The sequence below is a fragment of the Drosophila suzukii genome, chromosome 2L, assembly GCF_043229965.1.
Source record: "Drosophila suzukii chromosome 2L, CBGP_Dsuzu_IsoJpt1.0, whole genome shotgun sequence".
In the NCBI taxonomy this organism is placed as follows: Eukaryota; Metazoa; Arthropoda; class Insecta; order Diptera; family Drosophilidae; genus Drosophila; species Drosophila suzukii.
The window spans coordinates 11,305,638-11,319,981 of NC_092080.1; the positions used below are offsets into that span (position 1 = coordinate 11,305,638).

Sequence of the window (14,344 nt, forward strand, 5' to 3'; positions counted from 1 at the left end):
TATTAGCAAACTATTAGAACTATGGAAATAGACTATTGATAGTAGCTTTATTTATTATACAAACTTGTATAGTAGGTTTTATTTTGTACTATATAAAATAGTTTAATGAATATGTTTCTTCAGCAGCTCTTTCATCTGTTTCTCATACGTATTTATCTACCGTTTCCTAAATCAACCCTCTTTATCCGGATGTGAGCCCCCGCATCGTTTTTGAGCTTAGACTAGCACAAATTTCCTGAGAAGGGGGTTGTCTATGGCAGGTCTATTACAGGTAGAAACAACACAATCAGGAGGGTTACTTTCCCTGTTTGCGAATCCAAGTTTTTAAATGAATTTAGTTCAATTTGATTATGACTGGGACACATATTGCATTTTATAGGGCGGACATTGCTGTAGTTGACGTTTAGTCGATGAGCGTAATCTTGGCAGAAAATGTATTTCAACACCCTTTTACCATTTTCCCCCTTCTGTTCAGTGGGCGTGATTGATGGGAGGGAATTTTTTCCATTTACCAAGGAAAAGTCTTTGAAATTCAATATGCAGTTTGGGTCCAACATTGGCCAACATCCCCTCATCGAAAGGCCAATACAAAATCAATTATGGGAATCAGCGAGCCTGGGAACACACACACACACACTGCGATACCATATATCATGGAGGTCCTTCGATCCGTACGTGCGTGTAAAGCAAGTTCTAAGCCTGTGTAAAACTATAAATGGCACACAGGCACACAGGACTCGCCGATGTCGCCTGCGTAGGCTTAAGTGTGTTTGACTGCGGCTAATATTTATTTCCGGCAAATAAATCCTCCCCAAACCCTGAGTTAACATCCAGCACCCCATTCCGAGGCGAAAAAAAACAGGATCAGCAAACAGCAAAACAAACAAGGAAAAACAGTAAGACCAGGTTATTAATTTCTCACAAAAGGTCCCCCAAATGTATCTATATGGCTAACCTTTGACAAAATAAAGGGTATAGCGATTTCAAAGGGAAGAGAGTTTTAAACATTTTATCTAATCTTGGGCGAAACCATTTACAATTTTTTTAAAAATGAAGCACCATTCGAGAATTTGTTTAAAATAATAATACAGTTTCTTAAAATATTTAAATTTGTTGGGTAGGGTATTCAGGGTCTTGCAAACCATTCCACCATTTTCTTTATATTTTATTTCCCATAATGATTCTGCACTGGGACACATTTGGGCATTAGTTTTATGGCATTTGTGTCGCAACCCCAAAGTAACCCAAAAACAGCATGAGCCAGGGAAAAAATCGTTATTGATAGCCCCCTAGTTGGAGGATTTGTGGTGTGTGTTGCCTACATTTTGGGTGCACATCATAAATTTCCATGGCCACACTCATATTCCCCTCAACTTACTTTAGCCCTTAGTCTCAGTTGTTATTTGCTTGTTATAGCTCTTATCACTAGGTTACGTCTGTGGCCATTCATCTTGTCAATTTTGTGAGTTGTTGTCTCTTCTAATTAGCTACAAATCTCAGCCATTTCCTTTGCCGTTGCTTTTTGACAGCTCGCCATGATAAATATTTAATGCTATTAGTATTTGCACAAAAACCCAGTCATTTCCCAGCAAGAAGTTAAATTCAAAGTAAGCCAAGAAACCTGAAACGGATTCTGGATTTGGGAAAAAGTTAAGGTACAAAAGAATCTTTGTGCATTGCACTTTACTTGGTAAGCCATTTTTTGCTTGCTTACCTTCAAAGTTATGAAAGCCATATAAAGTGAAGTTTTGGGTTTATAAGAATATTAAACAAGCAAGGCAATTTAAATTGATTCATAATTAATACCGCAAATAAACATTTTTATAAAATATTTATTAAAGTTTATTTGAAAATTGCCTTCTGAATAATAACTTTTATTATTGTTTTTTGCCCAGATTTATCTGTCATCATGGCAATTATTACGGAAGAACTCTTAGTCCTTAGAGTATTGTAGTCATTTCTGTTTACTGCCATTTACATTTATGTAAAGTATGTCAGCACAGCTATTTTGCTGAGGTAACTTTATCTCTGGTTCTCAAGTTCCTTTGGCTAAAAAACGAAATCAGACAGAGGAAAACTCCTTCCCCACCGCATTTCGCAGTGATTTATTTGCCATGTTTTCTTACCTTTCAAATGCACAAATATACAACAGCTGGGGTAGGAAAAATGAGAAAGATAGAAGGCATCTTGGGCCAAAAGAAATGTAAATAATTGCGTCGAGGAAATCTTTTTGCTGTTTGCCAAGAAATGCCAGAAACAATGCAATTATTTTATGTGCTCAGCATACTTGGCTGCATTGACTAGTAAATTAATTGCATATTTTCGAAGGCCAGACTGTATAGCTTATGGCTTTTAAACGCGCCAATGCAAGCTGTTCAGAGGACCAAGGGCGAAAAAAACAAAAACTTTTAATTAGTTGCATAAACCAGCCTCAAGCTTGGAGTAGAATTTAATAAATAAATTTCCCAATAAGCCAAAAATGCGCAATTTCAGTTACCCACTTGCACATAGCCGACTGCAAGGCAGTTTAAAATATGCATTAACTGGTCGAAAGCGCCGGCAAAGTGCCGACTGCAAGCCTCCGTGGAAGCCTGCCCAGTCTGGTTAGTGGCCAGAAATTATGGCTATAATTTTTCACAGCTCCCTAAAAGAGCCAGAACGAGGCCCCGGAAAAGTTTCCAGGCTCCGCTCTAGCGATTATCCCATAAGGAAAAATATAAAAATAAAAATATATAAAGAAACCTGAAACTTTTCCCTTTTCAACATTGCTGGTCTGATGCATTCTGGCAATAGGAATAGGCAACCAGGAAGCAAAACAGGAACTGGGGACATTATAAATCTGTCACGATTATTGTTAAATAATGCATAGGACTTGATGTTTTGTTTGGCCAAGGGAAAGCAACTAAGTCGCCTTGCAGACGGTGCAATTTTAAATTTAAATCTAAAACTTGTTGGCTTACCTCAGACACTTAATTCTTTTGGGGATATATTCAGTGCACAAGTTTTGGTACTTTTAAACTTGTTAGCACTTTCGTTTTAGTAGATATTCTTTTAAAACAGGTGCTTCCTGAAAGCTTGCATATTAAATATATTTTTGAATATTCAAAGAGAAGAAACCCTTGAATTATTTATTAAGAAGTATTTAGGACAAGCAAAAAACTTAATAAAAATATTTTAAAAATCTTTATAATCCACACCAACATAAAAGTTACTGGATTTTGAAAAATATTTTATTTACCAAGTTTTATAAAAGCTTCCACCCATTTTCTTTCGTTTAAAGATGCCCCACTTTAACTTGAAGTAAATACTTATATTCTCTTAAAACTATTTGCCGCACAAGTCTTTTAGAGAACGATTTCCCCTGAGAACCTAATCTTCGGCTTGTGTTCCATTTTCAGCCGGTCTATTACTCTAACTATCATTTAGAAGTCGGGAGGGGAAAGTCCCCCCTGGAAAGCGCTTCTTTCTACGTCTGTTTGAGTGCTGTCTGGACGGCCTGACATGTTTTAAGCATAAGTGCAACGCATTTAGCTGTCAGGGCTGCATTTTCCAGTGGAGTGTGGAGTGCGGATTGCGGAGTGAGCAATAAGGAGGTGGATCCTTCGTCCTGGCTGACTGGATGGCTGCCTTTAATGTCCCGCATGCGGCCACTAAGTGACGTCGACGGAGTCTCCGTCCATGTAAATAAAATGGATCCGAAAACCAAAAACCCGAGGCCTGCAGCAAAGGACACTCCCTGGTAGGGCGAGCAAATTGAAAACTTTAAGTGTGCCGGAAAAATATGAAATGTGCATTTAAGGGGAAGTCCCCATCCCCCCTCTCTTCCAGCCGGAAAACTAAAGAATCCAGAGGATGCAGTCGCCATCACATATGCTGCAAACTGTGGCATTAATAACACCCCAACGTCCATTAAACCAACTCTGTGCCGCCATCTGGAAAATGCCTCCAAGGACAACGGGACTGCCCGCCAAATTAATGCAGAAAAATTAAAATTAAAATTATTATTTTTCTCCGCACATATAATTACGAGAGAAAAATACAAATATTTTCTGTATAAATTGCAGCTTAATCTGTTCTCCTTCTTTTTTTTTGGGTGGGTGAGTGGAATGCCCCAAGGGGAAAAACATGGAGGGCAATGAGTTGAAGCTTTTACAATATTGACAGTTGCAGTTGCAGTTCCTTATCGAGGACATCCGTGCTTGCTTAATTGTTAAATGCGAAAGCGAAAATAATTTCTGGTTTTTTTATTGCACGAATGAAGCAGGCTTTTGTCTCTTTTTTCTTAATTCACTGTTGGCCGTAAAGCGAATGGAAAATGGATTCACGTGAGCACCATAAATGGAATGCTGAGATGATTAACCATTTGAAATGGGAATTTTTTATTACTGCTTTCAGCCTTTATCCCCGTGATCCCTTTTAAGGTTTTGTTTAATGTACTGTATATTAAAATCGGAACGATTTCTTTTTCGTGTTAAAAAATATTTCCTTTTGGGGTACGATTCTGCTTGGTACATATTGTAAAAAGGCTACAATTTCTTCTTCATATTTGGTTAAATCCACGTAATTTTTTCAATTGACCATGCCCTTAATAAAAACAACATCAATTTTTGTACTTTAAATTTGCAGTCATCCATGGCAATTAATTTAAAATAGTAATATTATCTGCAAGGGCATAACTATACTAATTATGTATTAAAATCCATTTACTTTATTATCCCATTTCAATAAAAATACACATCGTTGGTCCTTCAAAGCTTTTCGTTTTGAACAGTGCATAATCGAGCTGCATAAAATGAAACATAATTTGCCCTGCAAAAAAACAAGTGAAAATCCAATTCGTAATTATGTTCAATTTCGCACATATGGCAATGGCATTTTCCGTTCATTTGTCGCTGTAGGCGCAACATAATTATAAAATGCATTGAACATTTATTGCCGGTCATAAATCAAAAAGTTATCGAAATGAAATCCCAACCCCCGAAACGACAGAACATCTGATAATCACCAAGGGAATGCAGCAGGCGTAGCGACACTTTTTACAACTTATTGGACTAATCAGAATCAGAGGGGTTTTCCGAGGGGGAGTTAGGGTGTTTTTCGTGGGTGTGGGCCAGGATCTATAAAGTAGCCGCACGACACGCGACTTGCGAATGGCCATCCCCGGGATGAAAACCCTGGAAACCCCCCCAGAAAAAAAACACCCACCCCCGCGCAATAAAACCACCCACCCTCCCAGAAAAGGGTAAACGATTTCTGGGTGCAACTTTAGAGCTACCCCCATTTGTGGGTGCATCCACAGCATCCGCATCCTGTCGCAAGGACACACAACTCCGCCTGACAGTTGACAGCTTAGCGCCTCGCGACAAGTTCCCTGGAAAACTCGGGGGAAATCCGGGTAAAGGATAGCGGGTGTGTATGGATAGCTAAATTGCATGCCTCGACGCTGTTTGCAATTTGCAATTGAGACTTTGGCTCAAGCAGGCCGGGGGAAGTTCCCAAAACTGTTGGCCAAAAACCGGGCAGTAGCCAAAACATCGACCTAGGCCAAAAATCCGCTGACCATTCCCAAGCGCAAAAACGTGGGGGGAAGGACAGTAATTTATGGTTATGCAAACGCCAGCCGCCGTTTGCATAAATTCCAAAAATGTTTTTGTTTGCTTTGACTTTGATGGAAAGTGGCATTTTGGACTGAAGAGTCGGAGTGCTGCGATATTGCGATATAGACTTGAAAGCAAAGGGGGTGGAATATGTGAAGTGGAAAACTGTGGTTTAAGTTTGTAAGCAAAACAGTGCAGACAATTACAATTACTTGACTCCTGATGCTGCAGCTGTTTGTATCTTGATTATAACTTCTGGTTTTTGCTGGTGATAAAAATTTCAAAACAAATGAGATATTCTAGGGAGGTTTTGTATAATTTTGAAAGGAATTCTTTTGGTTTAATGGAGATGTGTAAGCATCATATTCTCACTTGAAATATAGAAAATGTTAAATTATTTAACTAAAGCTGTATACATTCACTAATTAAGAAACGTAGACTTACTATTCGTTTCTTAGTCGCTTGGAATTTCTGAGTTTTGACTTTATCCATTGATGTTTAAGTATCAAATTGAAAAATTATATATTTCAAAGGATTCCCTTCTTAATTCTTTTTTATTAGATAACTAACTAACTAATTGACTCGAATTTTTTCAAACTAAATCATGCATATTTATTTATATAATTTTTTGGATTTTAATAAAATATTGAACACCGGTTTTTATTTAAGGTTGCAGATATTTTTTATCTCATGCATCTCCTCTATAAGTTTCACAAATATGCGTTACGTTTTTTATTGATTTTTATCTTAGTGTTTCCATTTTCTTGGCACTATATACCATTTTCTCAAGTGACCCATTTTGATGTAATCTCCTTCTTTCATAACTATCTTTTGTGAAACTAATTTCCAGCTCCCAACTACATTCAGTGCAGCTGTGGCAGGATTTTACCTTTGAGCCCGATAGAAGGTCCTGTTAGTCCCCCCCGCGTATATCAATTTACATCCCATTTGCTGCAGGACTTCTCCTGCTCCCCTTCATCCCCGGCTTTTGGAGAAAACCTTCATTTGCAGCTCACCCGGCCAACGGCCATCTATTCCATCCATCCAACCAAGAACCAACCACCGCCGACAAGGATATGAAAAGCAATGCACTTGACACTTTGCAGGCCACTCCAGTGGGCCAAAAAGTGTGCTTCACTTGATGTCCTGTCGTCGTTTCATTAGATGGCATAGCCCAGGCCAGTCATCAAAAAATCGCCCCAAGAGTTTCCTTCTTGCTTTTTTTGGTAAGCATGCCTCAAAGCAAAAATGTACAGCGCGTATTTCAATTTGCAAATGATGGAAAATGCCTGTGGCAGGGAAAGCTGGGAGAACTGGGGGGGGGAAAGCTTATGTGGCCCCATGGCAGTCGCATAAGTACTCCCACTCTCCACTCAACACCATGGCAACAATTTTAATTCAATTCCATTAAAAGTCGCTAAGATTGTACATACAGCTGGTGTAGCTGGTTTTTCACCCACTTTCCTCTGTAAACCTGTCCCTCACTTGGGCGGCACACAATCAAACTAATGTTCGGCGGTAGGAAAAACTAATGAAGCGAGCAGTGAAAACGCGACGATTGATTGCTCCCCAGAGGCAACAAGAAGTGGGAAAAAACAAGAGCAAGGGAAAATGGGAAAGCCAGATGCAATCCAGCAGAACCCCGAAAAACGGAAGTCCTCGGAAGGCCCACGATTCTGGGAAATCATTTGCAATGCACTGCCTCGAAACTGCACTTCCCTGACTCCTTCTTTTTTTGATAATTTATACCCAGCGATTGGGCCATGAGGGTTGACATTTGTTCATTGCCTTTGGGTGGGTGGTTTTTCGGTTAATGGGGTTCGTGAGGGGTATGTGGATGTAAGCTAACACCTCCCCTGGGGTATTTCAAGATGCATAATAAGACTTGTTAAGTTCCTTGCTCGTTAAGATAAGTGAGCCGGCAAATGGCGACAAGTGCGACATCGGAAACAGCCCGCAATGATTACCGGCTTAAGATATGCGAAATTATACATATAGATAAGCTGGGATACGACCTGCTGTGCGGGGTGCTTCCACTGGTTAATGCTGCGATTCACATTACGGTAAGAGGATTATATAAGAAATGGTTGAAAGTTAGTTAAATGTCCTGGGGGTACTGTGGAGGTCACAAGAACCCCAAAAATGAGCCATAAGGTTTTGATGGCACTTTTTCGGCTGCATCTTGGCTCTAATACTCAGATTTGCATAGGGTAATATAGAATTTCCCCTGTGTAAGAAAAACACAAAGAAAACTGGTATTAAGGAAGATTTATTTTGTCTTTTAACTTTCTGAAAGCTTTCAAAAAATATTACTCACAGAAACCAGAATTTCAATAAAGCTTAACTTATACTCAGCTCAGACAAGTCCGAATTCAAAAAAAATGAATGTATTTTTTATAAATATATATCGTTAATAGTTCTGCTACCCTTTCTTATATTCCTTGAAAATAAAAAGTTGCTTTGAAGTTGCTAGAAAATTAGATAAGCACAATTGAAGAATGACTTTTTCACCAACAGACTTTATATCTTTATCATCGTTCCCTTAAGTTTTTACCTATTCAATACATATATTTTCGTTATTAAGATCATAGATACTCACCTCCATATATCCCTGGACACTGTCGCACTGCTGAAGCACCAGGATGGCTGGATTGGCCCTCATTTCATCGGGGGAGCAGGGCGATAGAAATCCACTATCCGCATCGCTGTGCGTTGATAAAGGTCGTGGTTTCCTTATCTTATACTGGACATGTCGACTGGGCACTGGACCGGGATTAAACAATACATAATTGGACTCCGTGGGAACGGTGTGGGATCTCTGATCCTTTCGCTGTTGCTGCAACAACTGTTGCAGGTGCAACATGTGATCCGTGCTGACCAACTCGGAAATGGCCCTGTGCTGTTCAAAAGCGTTCTTATCGCAGGACTTTTTGCCACTCCGAAAGGGTGAAAGGTTAAGGAAGGTCAGCTTTTTCTTCATCGATTGCTGGGCAGGATTGGCCAATGAACAACTGCCCGCGGAACTGGCCGAGTTAGTCGAAGTGGATGATTCCACCAGGGCAGTGGAGGTGGTCTCCGTATCCTTGGACTCCTGACTATTCGACATACTGGCCGTATTCTCCAGTTCGCTGAAGAGCTTCTCCAGATTCTGCTGCTCCAGCTTGGCATTCACCACTTGCTCGTTGGTATAGGGGTTAGGTATGCCAATATCTATAGCAAAATCCCCTGGTTCTATTATAAAGTAGTTGTGGTGATCAAAGCTGGCCAGGATTTCAGTGTTTTTAGGTGTCGGTTGTGCTTCCGATTCGGCTTCTGGCATGGCCGAGGTCTCAATAATGATGGTCTCTTCCAGTTCCAGTTCTTCATTGTCGTATATGACTTCCGGCACCATTTCATCTTCATCCTCGCAGACCAAGTGCTGTCTTGAGCTGAAAAGCGGATCCCTCAAGCCGTGGGCATGGGAACTAGGATATCTCATGGCTTTTTCGTTGATAAAGTCCACGGGATCGAAAAGACAATAGTTTTCCATATGAGAGGTGGCCGCTTTACGTTGCCGCACTGGCAAATTCTTTAGCTTTTCGGAATAGTCAGCAACATCTTCGTTATTATTGGCTGATTCTGGAGCCGGAGGAGGTGGTGAAATCTCCTGACTGACGGGTCTTTCGTCCTGCTGATGCAAGGACTTTTGCGAACCCCGATGAAGGGTGGCAAAAAGCCCACGAGCTATGCAGTTTTTCAACTCACTTACACGTCCCTTATAAGGACTCGACTGGGCACTACTGCTCAGAATGGAGGATTCATCGATCCCCAGTTGTTTGCTTAGCTCCTTGCGCTCCTTTTTGCTCAGGACAACCTTGCCACGACTTGGGGTATTTGGGGCGGAATGGAGCAGCCTCGAGGGCATTTGCGAAAGGGGCGGTGGTGTTGGGGGCGGTGGATCCCTATATGGCGGTGGACCCACCAAACAGGTGGCATAACTAACTGGCAAATCCGGATAGGTGGTACTCTGTCCCGATGTCGTGGGCTCCGTGGGCAGGAACTCCAGTTCCATATAGTTGGGATGCGGCAGCATCTTCTGCTGGTTCGGATGATTATCAGTCCTTTGGCCCTTGGGCTTGGCGCCCAGTTGGTTCTCCTCATTCGCATTGCGATCGGGCTTGGTCGAAGGACCCGGTCGCAGTTTACCCGCCTGACTGGACATTTCTAGGATTTCATTTCAGCTTCCACTGCGTTTTGCACTCACTCACTCACTTACAGAATTTGTATACATTTTTTCGACGCTCGGGCAAAATTAATGGTTTCATAAATCTTCATCTTTATGGAGGGCAAAAAGGCGTTAATGGGTTTTCTAGTCTCACGCAAAAAAAAAGGGACTCTCTCTCTCTGTTTCTGTTTACATTTGTGTTTGTAATTGGATTTTTGAGCTGATGCATGTCAAAGTTAAATTAAAACTGACCCAGCGAGTCGGGGTAAAAAGAGTTATTTTTTTAGGTGGTTTTTGCGGGCAAAGTCATGGTCATGGTTACTTCGTGGTTTTGTCTGCTTTTGAAGTGTTTCAGGGAGCCCGAGACCCAAAAACAATGCCAATGCCGAGGTTTTTTATAATTTGTCTACAAAAGCAATTCACAGGAAGTGAGAAGAGAAAAAAGTGAGCAACAATACATATTAAAGTACTGCACATACGGTTTTATCTTTAATAAGGCCTCAAAATAAAAATAGTAATAATATTTTTTAAAATGTGGCTTCAGCATACTGTTGTACTTTAAACCTTCTTTAAAACATTTTTACCTACAATTTTCTCTCTTCAATTCAACCTACCTACATACCTATTTTTTCAGCTGCCGATAAAAGCACAGGTAGTTTTTTGCGTATACAAATAATCGAATAAAAAATGATTGTGCAATAGAAGGCGAAGGAAAGGAAATTCAATACGAAAATGCATATCAAGTGCTCACTAAAGTTTCACATTTGATTAAGTTTCGTTTTCCTTCAATTTCCCCGAATGGAAAGCGTGCAACAACTGCAGAAATACCAGAGATATCAATAACAAATTGCCAGCAAATGGATGCATGAATTTATTAAATGGAAAACCAAGTGAACAAAAGAATCGCTGAGCACTCAACTAAAGGTATCTTTTCCATTACATTGGCTGAGATTTGTTTGGTAAATAAAGAGTAGGTACCCAATCCAAATACATAAAGCAAATAATTCAAATCCACATGGAACATTCTGTTTACCAAAAAGCGATTATCTCAGCATTGTTTCCAGTGGGGAAAGCCAGGAATAAAGTTTTAATTTCTTTTATTTTGGCCCACTCACAAAACTATGACGAGGCAGCCTGCAGAAAAGAACAATTTGCGCTAGGCCAGTGCGGAAACAACTGAGAGGGAAAACCGAAATGGAAAAAGTTTTATTGGCAACAAATTGAAAACCGCCTGGCCATTTGAGGCAGTGAACCAACAAGTTGCATAATTGTTGGCGCATGATAAAATTAAGCGCCCTGAAATGAGCTGACGTTCCAATGGCTCCTTCTGCTGCTTCTGCCTCTGCCTCTGCTTCTTCCGCATCCACTTCCGTTTCCGGTAATGGCAGGCTGCAGGTGGCAGAAGTGAAAGAAGTTACTCCAGTTAAGTGGAGCTTCTCGGCCGGTGTCTGTGCTTTCGGCCCCATAAAGTATACTCAAAGTAATTTGCAATTAAAATGTTAATTTTTAATTGAATTGCAGATGGCAGTAGGCAATGGCAGTAGTCTCGAATACTGAATCAAGTTAATTAGTGTCAAAGAAGGGGAAAAACGAAGGAGGGGAATGCAGTTCGGGGGACCTCTATCACTCCAAGGTTGATTAATCCAGATTAGAGATGGTCTCGTGAGCAAAGTATGCTAATGAACTGGTGATTAATGCGTGTAAATATATTGCCACTTGGAGATATTTCTGATATTAAAAGGAAGAACTCTTCATATTTATTTTTAGTAACAGTTATTATGAAAAAAAAAGTCGCTTAATTTATCGACTTAATTAGATATAATATTGTATCTTATGTAAGATATATTTGAGACTAGCAAGAATTTACTTTGGTATTATGGATACAAAATCAATTAGAATTCTTTGGAGTTGTTTGCGCTGGCTTGACGTAAAATCCTTTCCTAGCACAGATCAACATTACAGAAAGAATAATTAACGAGAAATAATACAATAAATAATATAATTCAAAATACTTTCTCTTACATTACTTTAATCTGCGCGTTTTCATGTTTTTTCTTTTCTGCTTTCTTAATCTTTAGAATGCAAGGAATATAAAATCTCCTGACATAAATAAAATATTAAAAACTTATAGCGCCTGAAAATCCCTGTCTTCATCCATTCCCTTGAGCTTTTAGCCCATCTCTAAGCCACGTGGCTAGTTCAGTACTCCAACTTCACCTAATCCCTGACACTTTCGGTTTCTATGACGACTCAGATAAAAGAGGAAAAAAGTGAAAGACACCGAGTATAAAGGCAGGAGAAAGGCAAGAGGCAGGACTTAAAGTTAAACACTTTTGCTTTGAGGTTGAAGTTACTCGCACTTCATCTGCCTTTGCTTCCAGCTGGCAGCAGTCAAAGTTGACAAAATACTCGTCAAGATTTGTGCATTGAGTTGGGCCGCACACCCATCCATTCCTTCCAACGTTTTTCAACTAGTAATTGCAGCTTTGCCGTGGTCTCTTCCAGTTTTGTAGAGCAAAAGTAAGGGAAAAAATACAGATTTTCCCCCCACTGGGAAAAGCCGACGTTTTGCTGGAGGCCATCAAGCCGCAAACTTTACGAGTTGATAGCTGAAATAAAGTGGAGCATGCATTCCAGGGCTTTTAGCCCGCCCACCCACTTCATGACATCATTTTATTTGCACTCAATCTCGGTTCCCTTAGTGGAGCTTTCTGCGCTCAAAACGCTGTGCAAACTTCGCTGCCAAGTTGGTTAGAAATGCTTTTGATTTGCTAGTAAGTTGACCAGCATTTCAGCCACCCATTTACCACCCCACCAGCTTTTCTCGACTCGCTTTTCACACAAAGCCCACTTCGGAAAGTGCACGCTTTTCTTTCTTTCTTTCAGTTGCTCTTATTGCACCAAAAGCCGAAGCAAACCTAAAATGTTATTCAAACAAAAAAGAGGAGTTTAAGCACAGGTGATGCAGAAATAAATGCTGTGGGAAAACCTTTTCAATGATTTCTAAGTACGCTATAAAATAGTTTCCATTCCAAAACTGTGTCACCCGTTTTTTAACTGTAACAGATCTAATGGAAAAATAGTATTTCTATTGCAATTGGTATTTGGATTAAAAATAAAAAATAACGTTATATCTTTTATATCATATAAATTTTAATCATTAGGTCTTAAGATCCCTATTTCTTCAAGAGGGTATTCCATTCCAAAACTGTGTCACCCATTTTCTAACTGTAACAGGTCAAATGAAAAATAGTATTCCTATTGCAATTGGTATTTTCAATACAAATAAAAAATAATTAACATTATATCTGTTATATCATATAAATATTTATCATTAGGTCTTAAGATCCCCATTTCTTTTAAAGAGTATTCCATTCCAAAACTGTGAGACCCATTTTTTAACTGTAACAGATCACATGATAAAATAGTACTCCTATTGCAATAGTTTAATAAAAAATAAGAAATACTTAACATTATATCTGTTAAATCATATAAAAAATAATCGTTAGGTCTTTAGATGCTCATTTCTTCTAAAGGGTATTCTATTTCAAAACTGTGTCACCCATTTTTTAAATGTAACACATCGAATGAAAAAATAATATTCCTATTGCAATTAATTATAAACAAAAAAAAATTAAAAATTTCTCAACATTATATCTGTTATATTATATAAAAATAATCGTAAAGTACTAGATCCCTATTTCTTCTAAAGGGTATTATGAAGTGGCAAAGGCTGTACCAAAAAACCAAAGGAAGGAAGTAAAAAAAGAGCGCACTACAATGCGTATGACAGTTTGAAACACTTCTAAAGACTTTTGAGTTATGCCGCAAGTTGGGGGCGTGGGGGGCGTGTCAGAGCCCCACAAAACCAACGTTCAACTTCCGCTCTAGCTAGAGGGCAAAAAAACAAAAACAAACAAAAAAACTAAAGCAGAATCTATGCGCAATTCAATTAAAGCGCAATTTGCAAGCAGTCATCATATTTTTGTTACTTAACGAGGCCGTTGGTGGATAATGAGGGGCACGGGGGATGTGGTGCAATTTAATAAGACCCATCGAGTGGGGGAAAACGGAAATCGCTTGAGGAAATTGTGTGTTTCAAGCGAAAGCATACATAATAAACTCATATAAAAGATTGTTGCATACTTCGGGGAGCGACCAGGGGCGGAATGGCGGGGCATAAATACCCATATTTGCAATTCGAAGAAGTGGAAGTGGATGGGAAAAACCGGAGGAAGGAGTCGAGTCTGGAGACAGGCGTATATATCCCCAGGCGGACAACGGCGAAAGCGAGGAGAAAGCGAAAAACCAGCGGGACTACGTCGAATGTTATTAAAAAAAAGAAAGCAAAGCAACGCTAAAACAGCAGCCCCACTCATTTCCCCCTGCCCATTCCAAAAAAGTCATAAAATTTATTAAATGCCTAAAAGTATGACAGCAATAGACAATTTATGGTGGGGGCAGGAAAAGAAAAACCAAAAAAAAAACTAGCTGAGGAAATGAAAACAAGATTTTTCTCTGGGTTCATATACCCTCTGAAAAT

At 39.6% G+C, this 14,344-nt stretch overlaps 1 protein-coding gene across 2 annotated transcripts in view; it reads right to left on the reverse strand.

Moving 5' to 3' along the window:
- The window catches only part of sick (sickie), a 172,680-nt gene that overhangs the window by 139,475 nt on the left and 18,861 nt on the right, over positions 1–14,344 (reverse strand). The window contains exon 1 of one of the 2 annotated variants that reach the window (XM_017082695.4): positions 8,197–9,840. The exons of the other annotated variant lie outside the window; for it this stretch is intronic. Coding sequence (XP_016938184.3) covers positions 8,197–9,798 — 1,602 coding nt within the window. The 5' untranslated portion in view covers positions 9,799–9,840. Of the gene's footprint in view, positions 1–8,196; positions 9,841–14,344 lie in introns of those variants that run through there. 2 annotated transcript variants of the gene reach the window in all.